This window comes from Agelaius tricolor, unplaced genomic scaffold (genome assembly GCF_023055355.1).
Source record: "Agelaius tricolor isolate 1412-34295 unplaced genomic scaffold, bAgeTri1.0.p SCAF_31, whole genome shotgun sequence".
Classification (NCBI taxonomy): Eukaryota; Metazoa; Chordata; class Aves; order Passeriformes; family Icteridae; genus Agelaius; species Agelaius tricolor.
The window spans coordinates 945,768-957,534 of record NW_027269291.1 but is presented as its reverse complement, the minus strand read 5'-3'; the positions used below and the strand labels follow the sequence as shown (position 1 = coordinate 957,534).

At 61.9% G+C, this 11,767-nt stretch overlaps 1 protein-coding gene across 1 annotated transcript; it reads right to left on the bottom strand.

Annotated features, from left to right (window-relative positions):
- Positions 1 to 2,726: 2,726 nt before the first annotated feature.
- On the bottom strand, positions 2,727 to 5,255 carry NXPH3 (neurexophilin 3). Its single transcript, XM_071451019.1, has 2 exons — positions 4,892 to 5,255; positions 2,727 to 3,801 (listed from the first exon to the last, which is right to left on the bottom strand). The coding sequence occupies exons 1-2, from the start codon at positions 4,949 to 4,951 to the stop codon at positions 2,860 to 2,862; spliced, it is 1,002 nt and encodes a 333-aa protein (XP_071307120.1). The 5' UTR covers positions 4,952 to 5,255; the 3' UTR covers positions 2,727 to 2,859.
- Positions 5,256 to 11,767: the final 6,512 nt, after the last annotated feature.

The window sequence follows — 11,767 nt, the reverse complement described above, 5'->3', positions numbered from 1 at the left end:
TCTTCTTCTGGGATTGCATCCCAATCCTTTGGGAATGCGGCCGTGCAGGAGCAGCTGGGATCCTTCCCTCCTTCCCTCCCTCCCTGAAATCCCCCCTGGATGCTCAGAGAGGGTTTGGGATGGGATTCCCAAGGTTTTCCCTCCCCCTCGGCACAGGACAATCCAGGGATGGGGAGAGCTCTGTCCTGGGCCGTGGATGGGAGGGAAAACAACCCCAGAACCTGCTGGAAAACCGGGAATGTTTGACATCGCTGTCTGTGGGGCAGGGCCGGCCTTTGGGGTCCGGGGAAAACCGGGATAACTCCTGGATCCAAGGCAGCAACAGCCGCCGGCACCGGGAATTCCGGGGGTGCTCGGTCCCGCCCGGCTCCCGCCGTGGCTTTGGGGTGCGGGGGTTTTTCCTCGGGCGCTGCTGCTCCCGCAGCTCCTCCCCGGCTCCTGCGCGGGCCGCGGCTCCTGGAGCAGGAATTCTCCTCTCCAGGCTGGAAGAATGGCCCGTCCTGGTCTCCTTAGAAACCGCGGCTCCGCATCCCCCCGGCAGCCGCGCATCCTTGGAGCCTCCTCCTGCTCCCGCCCGCTCCCGGCGCTGCTCCCGCCGCCGATTCTCGGCAATTCCTCCAGATTCCTCCAACTTTTGTGCCGGGATTTTTTTCTTTTTTTTCTTTTTTTTTTTTTTTTGGTTTGTTTTCTAATGAGAGAATTTTAACGGGTTTTGTGTCTCCTTCCTCCCGCAAATCCAAGTCCTTCGGGAATGTTTTTAGTTCCCCACGTTTCCCCTCCCTCCCCTCCTCAATCCTCGCTCCCGTTATTTCCTGGAAAAGCGAAATTTCCCAGAGCTTTTCCCAACTTTTGGGGCTCTGTGAGGAAAAGTCTCCGCGTGGATTCTGGAGGCTCCGTGGATTTTGGGGAGCAGCTCCTGCCTGGATGTGGGAGCTCATCCTGAAATTCCGCCAGCAGCCGGCAAAGAGCTCTGGGGAAGGGATTTATTTCGGGAATAAATCAATTTTGGGAAGTACAAACCCTGCTCCGGGGGCAGGACCTGTCCTGTGAGGGTGGGAAGGAATTTTTGGAGTTGGCCTGGTGCTCTGGATTCAGGGAATTTAAGGGGGGAAAGGGAAGGGAAGTGGCTTTTTTTGGTCTTTTCTGGAGGAGGGAAGGTGCCAGTGGAAGGTGGGAGACGGAAGTTTGGATGTCTGCGAAGGGGAGGAGGTTGGGAATGCCCCAAAAATAGGAGCCTGAAATTTGGATGTCTGGGAAGGGGAGGAGATGGGAACACCTGGGAGCTGGGAATACCCAGAAAGGTGAGAGACTGAAACTCGGATGTCTGGGGAAGGGCAGGAAATTGGGAACACCGCAAAAATGGGAGCCTGAGCTTTGGATTCCTGGGGAAGGGGAAGAAATTGGGAATACCCACACAAAGAGAGTCTGGGAGCCCAGGTCCTGGCAGCCCAGAGCCGGAGCCCATTCCCAGGAAGGAGCTGGACTCGGGCCTGGATCGTGGCCATCATTCCCAACCCCACACGTTCGTTTTCCCTCTCCTGCCGCCACTTCCACAAAAAAACTCCCACAAAAAACTCCGGCCATGCCTCGGTGCCACCGTGAGCGCTTTATTCCCTCCCCGGGGCGGCGCGGGGGAGTTCCCGTCCCTTGTTCCTTCCCTGGGAATGAAATCCCGGCCCTGAGCTCCCGTTCCCACCCCTTTGCCCGGGAACGGCGGCGCCGGGAGCGGGGCTGGGATCGGGGCTGGGATCGGGGCTGGGATCGGGGCAGGGATCGGGGCAGGGATCGGGGCTGGGATCGGGGCAGGGATCGGGGCTGGGATCGGGGCAGGGATCGGGGCTGGGATCGGGGCTGGGATTGGGGCAGGGATTGGGGCTGGGATCGGGGCAGGGATTGGGGCAGGGATCGGGGCTGGGATCGGGGCAGGGATCGGGGCTGGGATCGGGGCTGGGATCGGGGCAGGATTGGGGCTGGGATTGGGGCTGGGATCGGGGCTGGGATCGGGGCAGGGATTGGGGCAGGATCCGGGCAGGATCCGGGCAGGATCAGGGCAGGGAGGGGATGGAGGGGAAGCAGGGCCTGAATCAGCCCCCGCAGGGATCCCTCGCTGTTCCCGCACCCCGGGCCCGCTCCGCCGGGATTGCTCCACCGGGAATGCAGCCCCGAGCCCCCCGCGGCACCGGCCCGGCGTGGGGAGAGGCCCCTGCCCATCCCGGGAGCCTTTGGGATGGGAGAATTCCCCCGAGCTCCTGCAGAGCCGGGATCTGGGGCAGCCGGGGGTGCCCGGGGCAGCGGCACCATCGGGCGGCCTTTCCCCCCTTTCCCGAGCTCTTCCCGGTCTCCAGGGGCTGCGACCCTTCCCTCGGAGCCCTTTGAACCTGGAATCCCCGACCCCAGTCCCGGCCGAGCCATTATTGCACTGAGGAACCCGAGTCCCGACCGTGGCTCTGTCCGGTTCCCACATCCCAAACCCAGCCCTCGCTCCCCATCCCGGGGCCGCCGCTGCCGCTCTTCCACCGCGCAAAACGGGAAATTCTCCTCTTCCTTCCATGCCTGCGGTTTCCAGGGAGCATTCCCTGCTCCAAAGGCACCCCCATCCCTCCCCCCTGCCCCTGGGACCCCGCCGGGATCTCGGGAATCACGGTCCGGGAATCGCGGCCCGGGAATCGCAGCCCCGGAATTGCGACCCCAGAATCTTGGCCCGGGAATCGCAGCCCCGGAATTGCGACCCCAGAATCGTGGCCCGGGAATCGCCACCCTGGGAATCGCTGTCCCAGAATCCCAGCCCGGGAATCGCCACCCTGGAATCTCGGGCCGGGAATGGTGGCTCCGGAATCCCGGGAATCGCTGTCCCGGGGCTCAGCCCGAGGGGAAGTAGGGCCGCTGGCTGTGGCTGTTGTAGTCGGGACACACCTTCTGCACCAGGCGGTAGTCGCTGCTGTAGAAGGTGATGTACACGCACACGGCGCGGAAGGGCTGCGAGCACAGCCAGGCTGCGCGGCTCTGCGTGTGCTCCTGCGAGCACGTCTTGGCCGGGTCGAAGGTGCACAGCGAGGTCTTCCTGGCCCGGGCCACCTGCTCCGACTCCACGCGGCAGTTGAACACCTTGGACTCCTTGGCCTCGATGAAGATTTGCTGCTCCAGGTCGAACTGCACGGCCTTGGTGGGGGGCACGAGGCTCACGGAGATGTTGCCGTGGCCCGTGGAGTTGTGCTGGAAGAAGACGTTGACGCTGCCGTTGCCGTGATCCACGACCTTGCCCGTGATCAGCAGGTTCAGCTTCACCGTCTTGATGTTGGAGTAAAAGTCTCCCCAGCCGAAAAGCTTCTGCAGCCTGCCCGGGGCCGGCCGCGGGTCCCGCTGTGCCCGGGGGCCGAGATCCCGCCCGGGCCGGTTCACCGGGGCTGCCCCGAGCTCCAGCCCGGGCCGGTTCACCGGGGCTGCCCCGAGATCCCACCCGGGCCGGTTCACCGGGGCCGCCCCGAGCTCCAGCCCGGGCCGGTTCACCGGGGCTGCCCCGAGCTCCAGCCCGGGCCGGTTCACCGGGGCGGCCCCGAGATCCCACCCAGGCCGGTTCACCGGGGCTGCCCCGAGATCCCACCCAGGCCGGTTCACCGGGGCTGCCCCGAGCTCCCGGGAGCCGCTGCCCGGCCCCAGCAGGGTCCGGTTCTGCGGCGGGGCCGGGTTCAGGCCCGGGAGGGGCTTTGGGGAGAGCAGCTCCCGCAGCTTCGGGGCTCTGCCGCGGGCCCGGGGCTCGCCTGGATCCGCTCCTTTCCCGGCTTCCTCTGGAGCGCAGAACACCTGGAGACGGGGATGGAGGAGCTGCGGGTGGCACCGAGCCCTGCCAGCCCCTTCCCCATGGTCACCGAGCCCTGCCAGCCCCCTCCCCATGGTCACCGAGCCCTGCCAGCCCCTTCCCCATGGTCACCGAGCCCTGCCAGTCCCTTCCTTAGTGTCACCCACCCCTGCCAGCCCCTTCCCCATGGTCACCGAGCCCTGCCAGCCCCTTCCCCATGGTCACCGAGCCCTGGCAGCCCCTTCCCAGTGTCACCCACCCCTGCCAGCCCCTTCCCCATGGTCACCCACCCCTGTCAGCCCCTTCCCCATGGTCACCCACCCCTGCCAGCCCCTTCCCCAGTGTCACCCACCCCTGCCAGCCCCTTCCCCAGCCCCTTCCCCAGCCTCGCTGCCCCGATTTCCCCTTCATTCTGCTCTGTATTTCCCCTCCGGCAGCGGCACCTCCAGCTCTCCTCTCTCCCGGCTGCTCCGGGAATGGGTGCGAGCAGCCGGGGTTCGCTCTCTGCCGGTTCAGGGCACAGCTCCCGCACCCCCCTGCGCCCCTGCAACCCCGCCAGGGCCTGGGGACACCCGGGGCCAGCACAGGACAAGGGACAACAGCGCGGAGCTGTCACCCGGGGAGCTGCCCCCGGCTCCTCCGCCAGCTCCGCTCCCGGAGCCCCCAAAGCGCCACATCCAGGGGCAGCCGGGGGGGCCGCAGCCGCATCGCCCGGGGCTGGGGGACCCGGAGAAGCCGCGGGGTGCCCGGGGCTGACCCGGCCCAGGCGGCAGCGGGGAGCGGAGGAAGCTCCGGGAAACGGAGCCCGGAGCCGGCCCGGCCCCGGCTCTGCCCCAGCCCTCCCCGGGCCGCCGAGCGGGGCTGGGGGCGTGCGGATTTCTGGGGCGATCCGGAGCCTTCTCCCCGGCAGCCCTGCCCGCTCCCCGCGGCCGAAGAACAGAAGTTTTGGGACGCGTTTTTTTCCCGGGGGCGGGCGGGGATGCGGGCTCGGCTTCGGGGATCGCTGCCGCTCCCCGCACGCCCCATCCCCGCGGCTGCGCGACCCCCGGTTCCCCCCAGCCCCCGTCCCCCCTGCCCTGCCCGCCCGGCGCTCACCAGCAGCGCGATGCTGCCCTGGAGGAGGAGGAGGACGCAGCTCCGAGGAAGAAGATGCATTTTCCAGCCAGCGCCGCCGCCTTCTCCGCGGCTCCGCTTTGGGGAGGGTTTCGCCGGGATTTTCCTCCTTTTTCCGTCTTTCCCTCCCTTCTCCTCCAGCGTCAGCGAGGGGAAGGGGGGGTCCCCCTGCGGAGGGGCTCCCTACGGCCCCCCCCGGCCCATGGTGGCCCCGGCAGCTCCCGCCCCGCGGGGCCGCTCCGGGTCCGGGCGAGGCGCGGCGGCTTCACCTGCGGCCGCTGCCGTCCCCGCGTCCCCTTGGCTGTCGCCTCCCCTGTCCCCCTGCCCGCCCCGCCGCCTCCCGGCCCCCTCGGCCGCCCCTGCGCTCCCCCGCCCGCCGCTCGCCCGAGTCTCAGGGAAACTCCGCTCCATCCCCGGCTCGCTCCATCCCTGCTCGCTCCAGCCGCGCTCCGGCTCCGCTCCCGCCTCCCCCGCCAGGTGCCGGGGCCGAGCGGCACCTCCGGAGTAACCCTTTGGTGCCCGCGGCCCAGCAGAGCCCCCCCGAGGGGGTCCCTGGGGGATGGGGGGGCCCTGGGGGGCTCTGGCAAAGTCCCCATCGCTCCCTGGGGAGGGCCAGGACTGGGAGAACGGGGCCGGACTGGGATGGGGGCACGGGGGGACCCGCGGGGGTTCCCAGCTCTGTCGTTGTCGCCCTCTGGGATCGGCTCCGTCCCCCCGGCCAGGGAAAGGGAAAAGCCCTCGGTCGCCTCGGTTTCCAGTTTATCCATGAGGGAACGGCAGGGATCCCCCAGGAAGGAGCCAGAGGCCGCGTGTTTGGGGTCTGTGATGGCTTTTGGCCCGTGGAGGGCAGCAGTTCTCCTTTTCCCACCTTGCAGGAGAAGTTGGAATAGCGGGAATCAACTTCCCATGGGCAGGACTGGGGTCAAACCCGGGATTCTCCCGCCCTGAGGAGAAAATCCCGTTTCTTTACATCCCTTTGTGTTCTTCTCCGCATCCCTCCCTCATCCCCCCTTTCCCTGAGCCGCTTTGGGAAGCAAAACCGGAGCGAATTCCCGGGAACGATCCCGGCTTGGAGCAGGATGAGCTGCAGGATCCCTGCCTGCCCCCATCTCCCCCCCAGATTCCCGGGACCGGGTTTGGAGCGGGATTTTTGGGAAGGGGAGCCAGGCTGGGCTCCTGCAGCGCTGCTCGGCTCCTCCCGGGATTCTTGGAAAGCCGAATCCGGCTGCAAATCCGACCTTGGGCAGGAATTTCCTGGGAGCTGGGTCGGGTTTCGCTTCCCTGGGGACACGGGAGGACAGAGGCACCTCATGGGAACGGATTCCTTAGGGAAAGCTGGGATTTGATGGCCTCGGAGCCTCTCCCGACCTTTCTGATCCTGCCATTCTCAGGCTCCTCTTGAATCCCAGAGGAGATCCCGGCTCCTGCGCCAAAGGGAGCAAAAAAGTGGCGGAACCCCCCAGAAACCCTCCCTGGCACCCCGGGCCGGTGAATCCCAGCAGCGGTTCGGGCTCCAGGAGCGCCTGCGGGGTTCTGGTGCCGCTGAGGTGGAAGCCGAGCCCAGGCGGTGCTGCCAGGCCCTTTCCCGGCGCTGCTTTCCCGGTTTTCTGTTGCCCTCTAGCGGGACCCGGCGCTGGGAAGAGCGGCCGGGACCGGGGGGGCTCAGAGAACCGGGAAAGGGGAGAAACGGGCCCGGGAGAGGCTCTGGAGAGCCCCGGAGCCGCTCCCCGCTCCCGGCTCTGCTTTTGGGAAGCGTTTTCCGCACGAGGGGCTCCAGAACCGGGGTTGGGAGGGACGGAACCGGCCGGGAACGGGAATTTCCTGCGGGCAGGGGGGGTTTGGGGGCTCATCCCAGGCCCATTCCCGGGGATCCCGGCGGAGCAGGAGGCGGAGCCGGCCCGGGCTGGCGCGGACGGGCTCGGAATCCCCCGGGAGCCGCGCAGATGGAGCCGGGCTGGGAAGGGCGTGAGCGGGATGAGGATGGGGATTAATCCCGGGATAGGGATGGGGATTAATACCGGGGTAAAAGGATGGGGATTAATCCCGGGATGGGGATGGTGAATAATACCGGGATAGGGGTGGGGAATAATACCGGGATAGGGATGGGGATTCATCCCGGGATAGGGATGGGGGATAATCCCGGGGTAAAGGGATGGGGATTAATCCCACGATAATGATGGGGATTAATCCCTGGATAAGGATGGGGAATAATCCCGGGATAATGGTGTGGATAATCCCAGAATAAGGATTGGGATTTTTCCCGAGGTAATGGTGGGGATTCTTCCTGGGATAAGGATGGGGATTTTTCCCGAGATAATGGTGGGGATTCTTCTGGGAAGCGGCTCCATCATTATCCCGGGATAGGGATGGGAAGGAAAGGAAGGAAGGAAGGAAGGAAGGAAGGAAGGAAGGAAGGAAGGAAGGAAGGAAGGAAGGAAGGAAGGAACAAGGCAGGATTGTCTCCTGTGTCTCCCCCAGCCGCTCTTGTTGTGGCTTTTGAGGTTTTAACCAATTAAAGGAACAAATTGTCCATTTGAGTGAAACCCACACTGCGAATCCCAGTCCCAGGGGATCCCGATCCCGAGCCAAAATCCCAGCCAGCAGCAGGAGAAAAATCAATTTTTATCTGAGAAAATCGAGCGAACTCTGAAGCTTTCTCCCTTCTGTCGGCAAAACCCTTTTCTTCTTCTTTCCCCGCCTTTTTAATTTTATTTTTTGGCTCAGACGTTCCTGTTCTCTTTTCTAAAGGGTTGGGATGAGGAGCCTGAACTGAGATTTAGGGAGAGAGGGATGGGGACGCGCTCCCAGCCAGGCTTTGTCTGGAAAAAGGGAGGAATTTGGGGCTGAAATCTGTTATTTTGATACGGAGCTGATTAAAGCGCAGCCCTTTTCCAGAGAATTTCTCCAGCCTAATTGGATTTGCTTCCCCCGTTCCCGTGCACTCCTTGTTTGGTTATTTATGGAAAACATCTGTCCGAGGCCTGGCAGCTCCCTGAGCTGGGAATTCAGGGGAAAATCTTGGGGATTTTCTTGGGGAAAAACATCAAAATATCGGGGACCCTCTGGGGGGACAGCGGGGGCTGCCAGGACCCCCCAGCAGGGCAGGGAAAAGCCCCAATTCCATGGGAAAAAATGGAATTTTCCTGGCTGGAAAATCGAGCTTCCTCCCCCCAGTTGTGCTGGGATGAAGCCAGGGATGGATTTTCCAGGTAAAAATCGGGATTGGCGTCCCAGAGCTGACTCAGCCGTGATTAACGCGGGTAATTAATGCAATTAATCCAATTAATCCCGGGGTGGGAGACGCGGCAGAGGCCGAGCTGTTCCAGGCCGATCTTCCTGGAGATTTCCACCCTTCCCCAGGGGTTTTATGGATTTTGGGAAGTTTTCCTCATTTTCCCACTCCCAGGGGGCTGGGGCTGAGGGAATTGATGCCACTGGAGCCCAATTCTGGCAGGAATCTCCTCAAATCCAGCAGGAATTTCCCATTCCAGTGGAAATCTCCCCATTCCAGTGGGAATCTTCCAATTCCAGCAGGAATTTCCCAAATCCAGTGGGAATTTCCCAATTCCAGCAGGAATTTCCCAATTCCAGTGGGACTTTCCCCACTCCCGGGGTCCAGCCCCAGCTGGGCGCAGCCGCCGGCCCCAAATCCCGGGATTTGCGGGGTGGGAAAGGGCCGGGAGCCAGGAGCCCTGGAATTCCCAGGATTTGTGGCCGTTCCAGTGGGAATGTCAGTGAATTTCCCCCCCAATTTCAGTGGGAATTTCACTGGATTTCCCCCGCATTTCAGTGGGAATTACACTGGATTTCCCCCCCCCATTTCAGTGGGAATTTCACTGGATTTCCCCCCCCTATTTCAGTGGGAATTTCACTGGATTTTCCCCCCCATTTCAGTGGGAATTTCACTGGATTTTCCCCCCCCCATTTCAGTGGGAATTTCACTGGATTTTCCCCCCTATTTCAGAGGGAATTTCACTGGATTTTCCCCCCATTTCAGTGGGAATTTCACTCTCACATTCCCGGGTTGGCTCCGTGTGAGTTTCCCGAGCTCCCCCCGCTGGGAACGGCGGCTCCAGAGCTGGAAATGTGCGGAGGGTGAAACCCGAGCCGAGCCCAGCTGATGCCAGAGCCTGGCCGGGAGAGGAAAAGGAGAGAAAAACATCCCAGACCTCCCCGGGAAAGTGGGAATATCTGCAGGAATTCATCCCAGAACGGCCTGGCCGGGTCCCAGGCTGGGGCTGCGACAGGGGCCGGTTCCTTTGGAGGGACCGGATCCCAAATTCGGGGTGGGAATGGGGGGCTGGCACCTCAAAACCTGGGCTAGAATCCCAAAATCTGGGTTAGAATCCCAAAACCTGGGTTAGAATCCCAAAATCAGGGCTGGCACCCCAAAACCTGGGCTAGAATCCCAAAATCTGGGTTAGAATCCCAAAACCTGGGCTGGCACCCCAAAACCTGGGCTAGAATCCCAAAATCTGGGCTAGAATACCAAAATCTGGGTTAGAATCCCAAAATCAGGGCTGGCACCCCAAAATCTGGGTTAGAATCCCAAAATCAGGGCTGGCACCCCAAAATCTGGGTTAGAATCCCAAAATCTGGGTTAGAATCCCCAAATCAGGGCGGGTGCCCCAGAATCTGAGCTGGAATCCCAAAATCAGGACGGGTACCCCAAAATCAGGGCGGACACCCCAAAATCTGGACGGGCACCCCAAAATCTGGACGGGCATCCCAAAATCAGGACGGGTACCCCAAAATCAGGGCGGACATCCCAAAATCAGGACGGGTACCCCAAAATCTGGACTGGCATCCCAAAATCAGGACGGGTACCCCAAAATCAGGACGGGCGCCCCAAAATCTGGGTTAGAATCCCAAAGTCGGGCCCGGAACCCCAAACCCGGGGGATCAGCTCAGTTCTGGCGGCCCCGGGGCGGCTCCCGGGGGATTTGGGGCCGCTCCAGGGCTCCTTCCCGGCGCCCTCGGCATTCCCGAGGCCGGGATGGGGACAAAGGGACCTTTCAGGGTCGGGATGTGACTCAGGGCGCTCTGGGGTTGATCTTTGTCCTTTGTCCTGCTCTGGCCGGAGCTTCCCGCCGGGAGGCAGGGCCGGTTCCTGATGTGCTCACCAGAGAATTCCCGGTGTTTTACAAGAGAATTCCCAATGTTTCCACCAGAGAATCCCAATGTTTCCACCAGAGAATTCCCAATTTTTCACCAGTGAATTCCCAATGTTTTACCAGAGAATTCCCGATGTTTTCACCAGGGAATTCCCGATGTTTCCCCCAGAGAATTCCTGATTTTTTCACCAGAGAATTCCCGATGTTTCCACCAGTGAATTCCCAATGTTTCACCAAGGAATTCCCAATGTTTCACCAGCCAATTCCCGATGTTTCACCAGTGAATTCCTGATTTTTTCCCCCAGCCAATTCCCAATGTTTTCACCAGCCAGTTCCTGATGTTCTCACCAGTGAATTCCCAATGTTTTCACCAGCCAGCTCCCCAAGTTTCACCAGAGAATTCCTGATTCTTCCACCAGTGAATTCCCAGTGTTTTCACCAAGGAATTCCCGATGTTTTCAGCAAGGAATTCCCGATGTTTCCCCCAGAGAATTCCTGATTTTTTCACCAGAGAATTCCCGATGTTTCCCCCAGTGAATTCCCAATGTTTCCCCCAGTGAATTCCCAATGTTTTCACCAAGGAATTCCCAATGTTTCACCAAGGAATTCCCAATGTTTTCACCAGCAGGAGCTGTGGGCCGGGATCCCCTCCTGCCTCACACAAAAGTGTCCCCCAAAAGTGTCCCCAAGTGTCCCCAGGTGGGGCTGGACGGGCGCCTCGGCTCGGCCAGGAGGATTCTGGAGCTCATCCCAAAGATTCCCAGCTGGATCTGGGGTTTCCAGCCTGCTCCAGCCATGGGAAGGGGATCCAGGGGGATCTGGGTCCTTCCAGGAGGAATCTGGGTCCCTCCAAGGGGGATTTGGGTCCCTCCAAGGGGGATTTGGGTCCCTCCAAGGGAATTTGGGTCCCTCCAAGGTGGATTTGGGTTTCCAGGGGGATTTGGGTCCCTCCAGGGGGAATTTGGGTCCTTCAAGAGGGAATTTGGGTCCCTCCAAGGGAATTTGAGTCCCTCCAAGGCAGATTTGGGTTCTTCCAGGGGGATTTGTGTCCTTCCAGGGAGGATTTGGGTCCTTCCAGGGGGATTTGGGTCCTTCCAGGGAGGATTTGGGTCCTTCCAGGGGGATTTGGGTCCTTCCAGGGCGGATTTGGGTCCTTCCAGGGGGCATTTGGGTTTCCAGGGGGATCTGGGTCCTTCCAGGGGGATTTGAGTCCCTCCAAGGCAGATTTGGGTTCTTCCAGGGGGATTTGGGTCCTTCCAGGGGGATTTGTGTCCTTCCAGGGAGGATTTGGGTTTCCAGGGGGATTTTTGGGTTCTTCCAGGAGGGATTTGGGTCTCACCAGGGAATATTTGGGATTTGGGTCCCCAGGGACAGCGCTCAGGGTGGCCAAATGCCCGTGGCTGCTCTGAACCCCTTTGGATCCAGGGGCAGGATCTGGGAGGCCGGGACTGGGAAGGAAAAACAACCCCAGGGCTGGGAAACGAGCAGGAAACCATTCGGGGATAATCAGGGATATTTTTAGGATCCCAGCCCTCCCTGGCCCAGCCCGGGGCTGGACTGGGAGGGAACGGAATCGGCGTCCAAGGCGGAATCTGCGGGGCCGGGGCAGCAGAAAAATCCCACAAAAACAAACGGGGAAAAATCCCCCGGGAGCCGAGAGCTCATCCCAAGCCCGGCCTTGGCTGCGCTCCCCGGGCAGGGCGGGAGAGGCCGCGCTCCGTAATTAACGCCGGGTTAATTAAGG

Bases quoted from the DNA above. Each gene is read 5' to 3' on its own strand.
- NXPH3 (XM_071451019.1), bottom strand. From the start codon at position 4,951: ATGCATCTTCTTCCTCGGAGCTGCGTCCTCCTCCTCCTCCAGGGCAGC. The intron at 3,802-4,891 runs GTGAGCGCCGGG...CCCCGTCTCCAG, and splicing joins AGGGCAGCATCGCGCTGCTG to GTGTTCTGCGCTCCAGAGGA.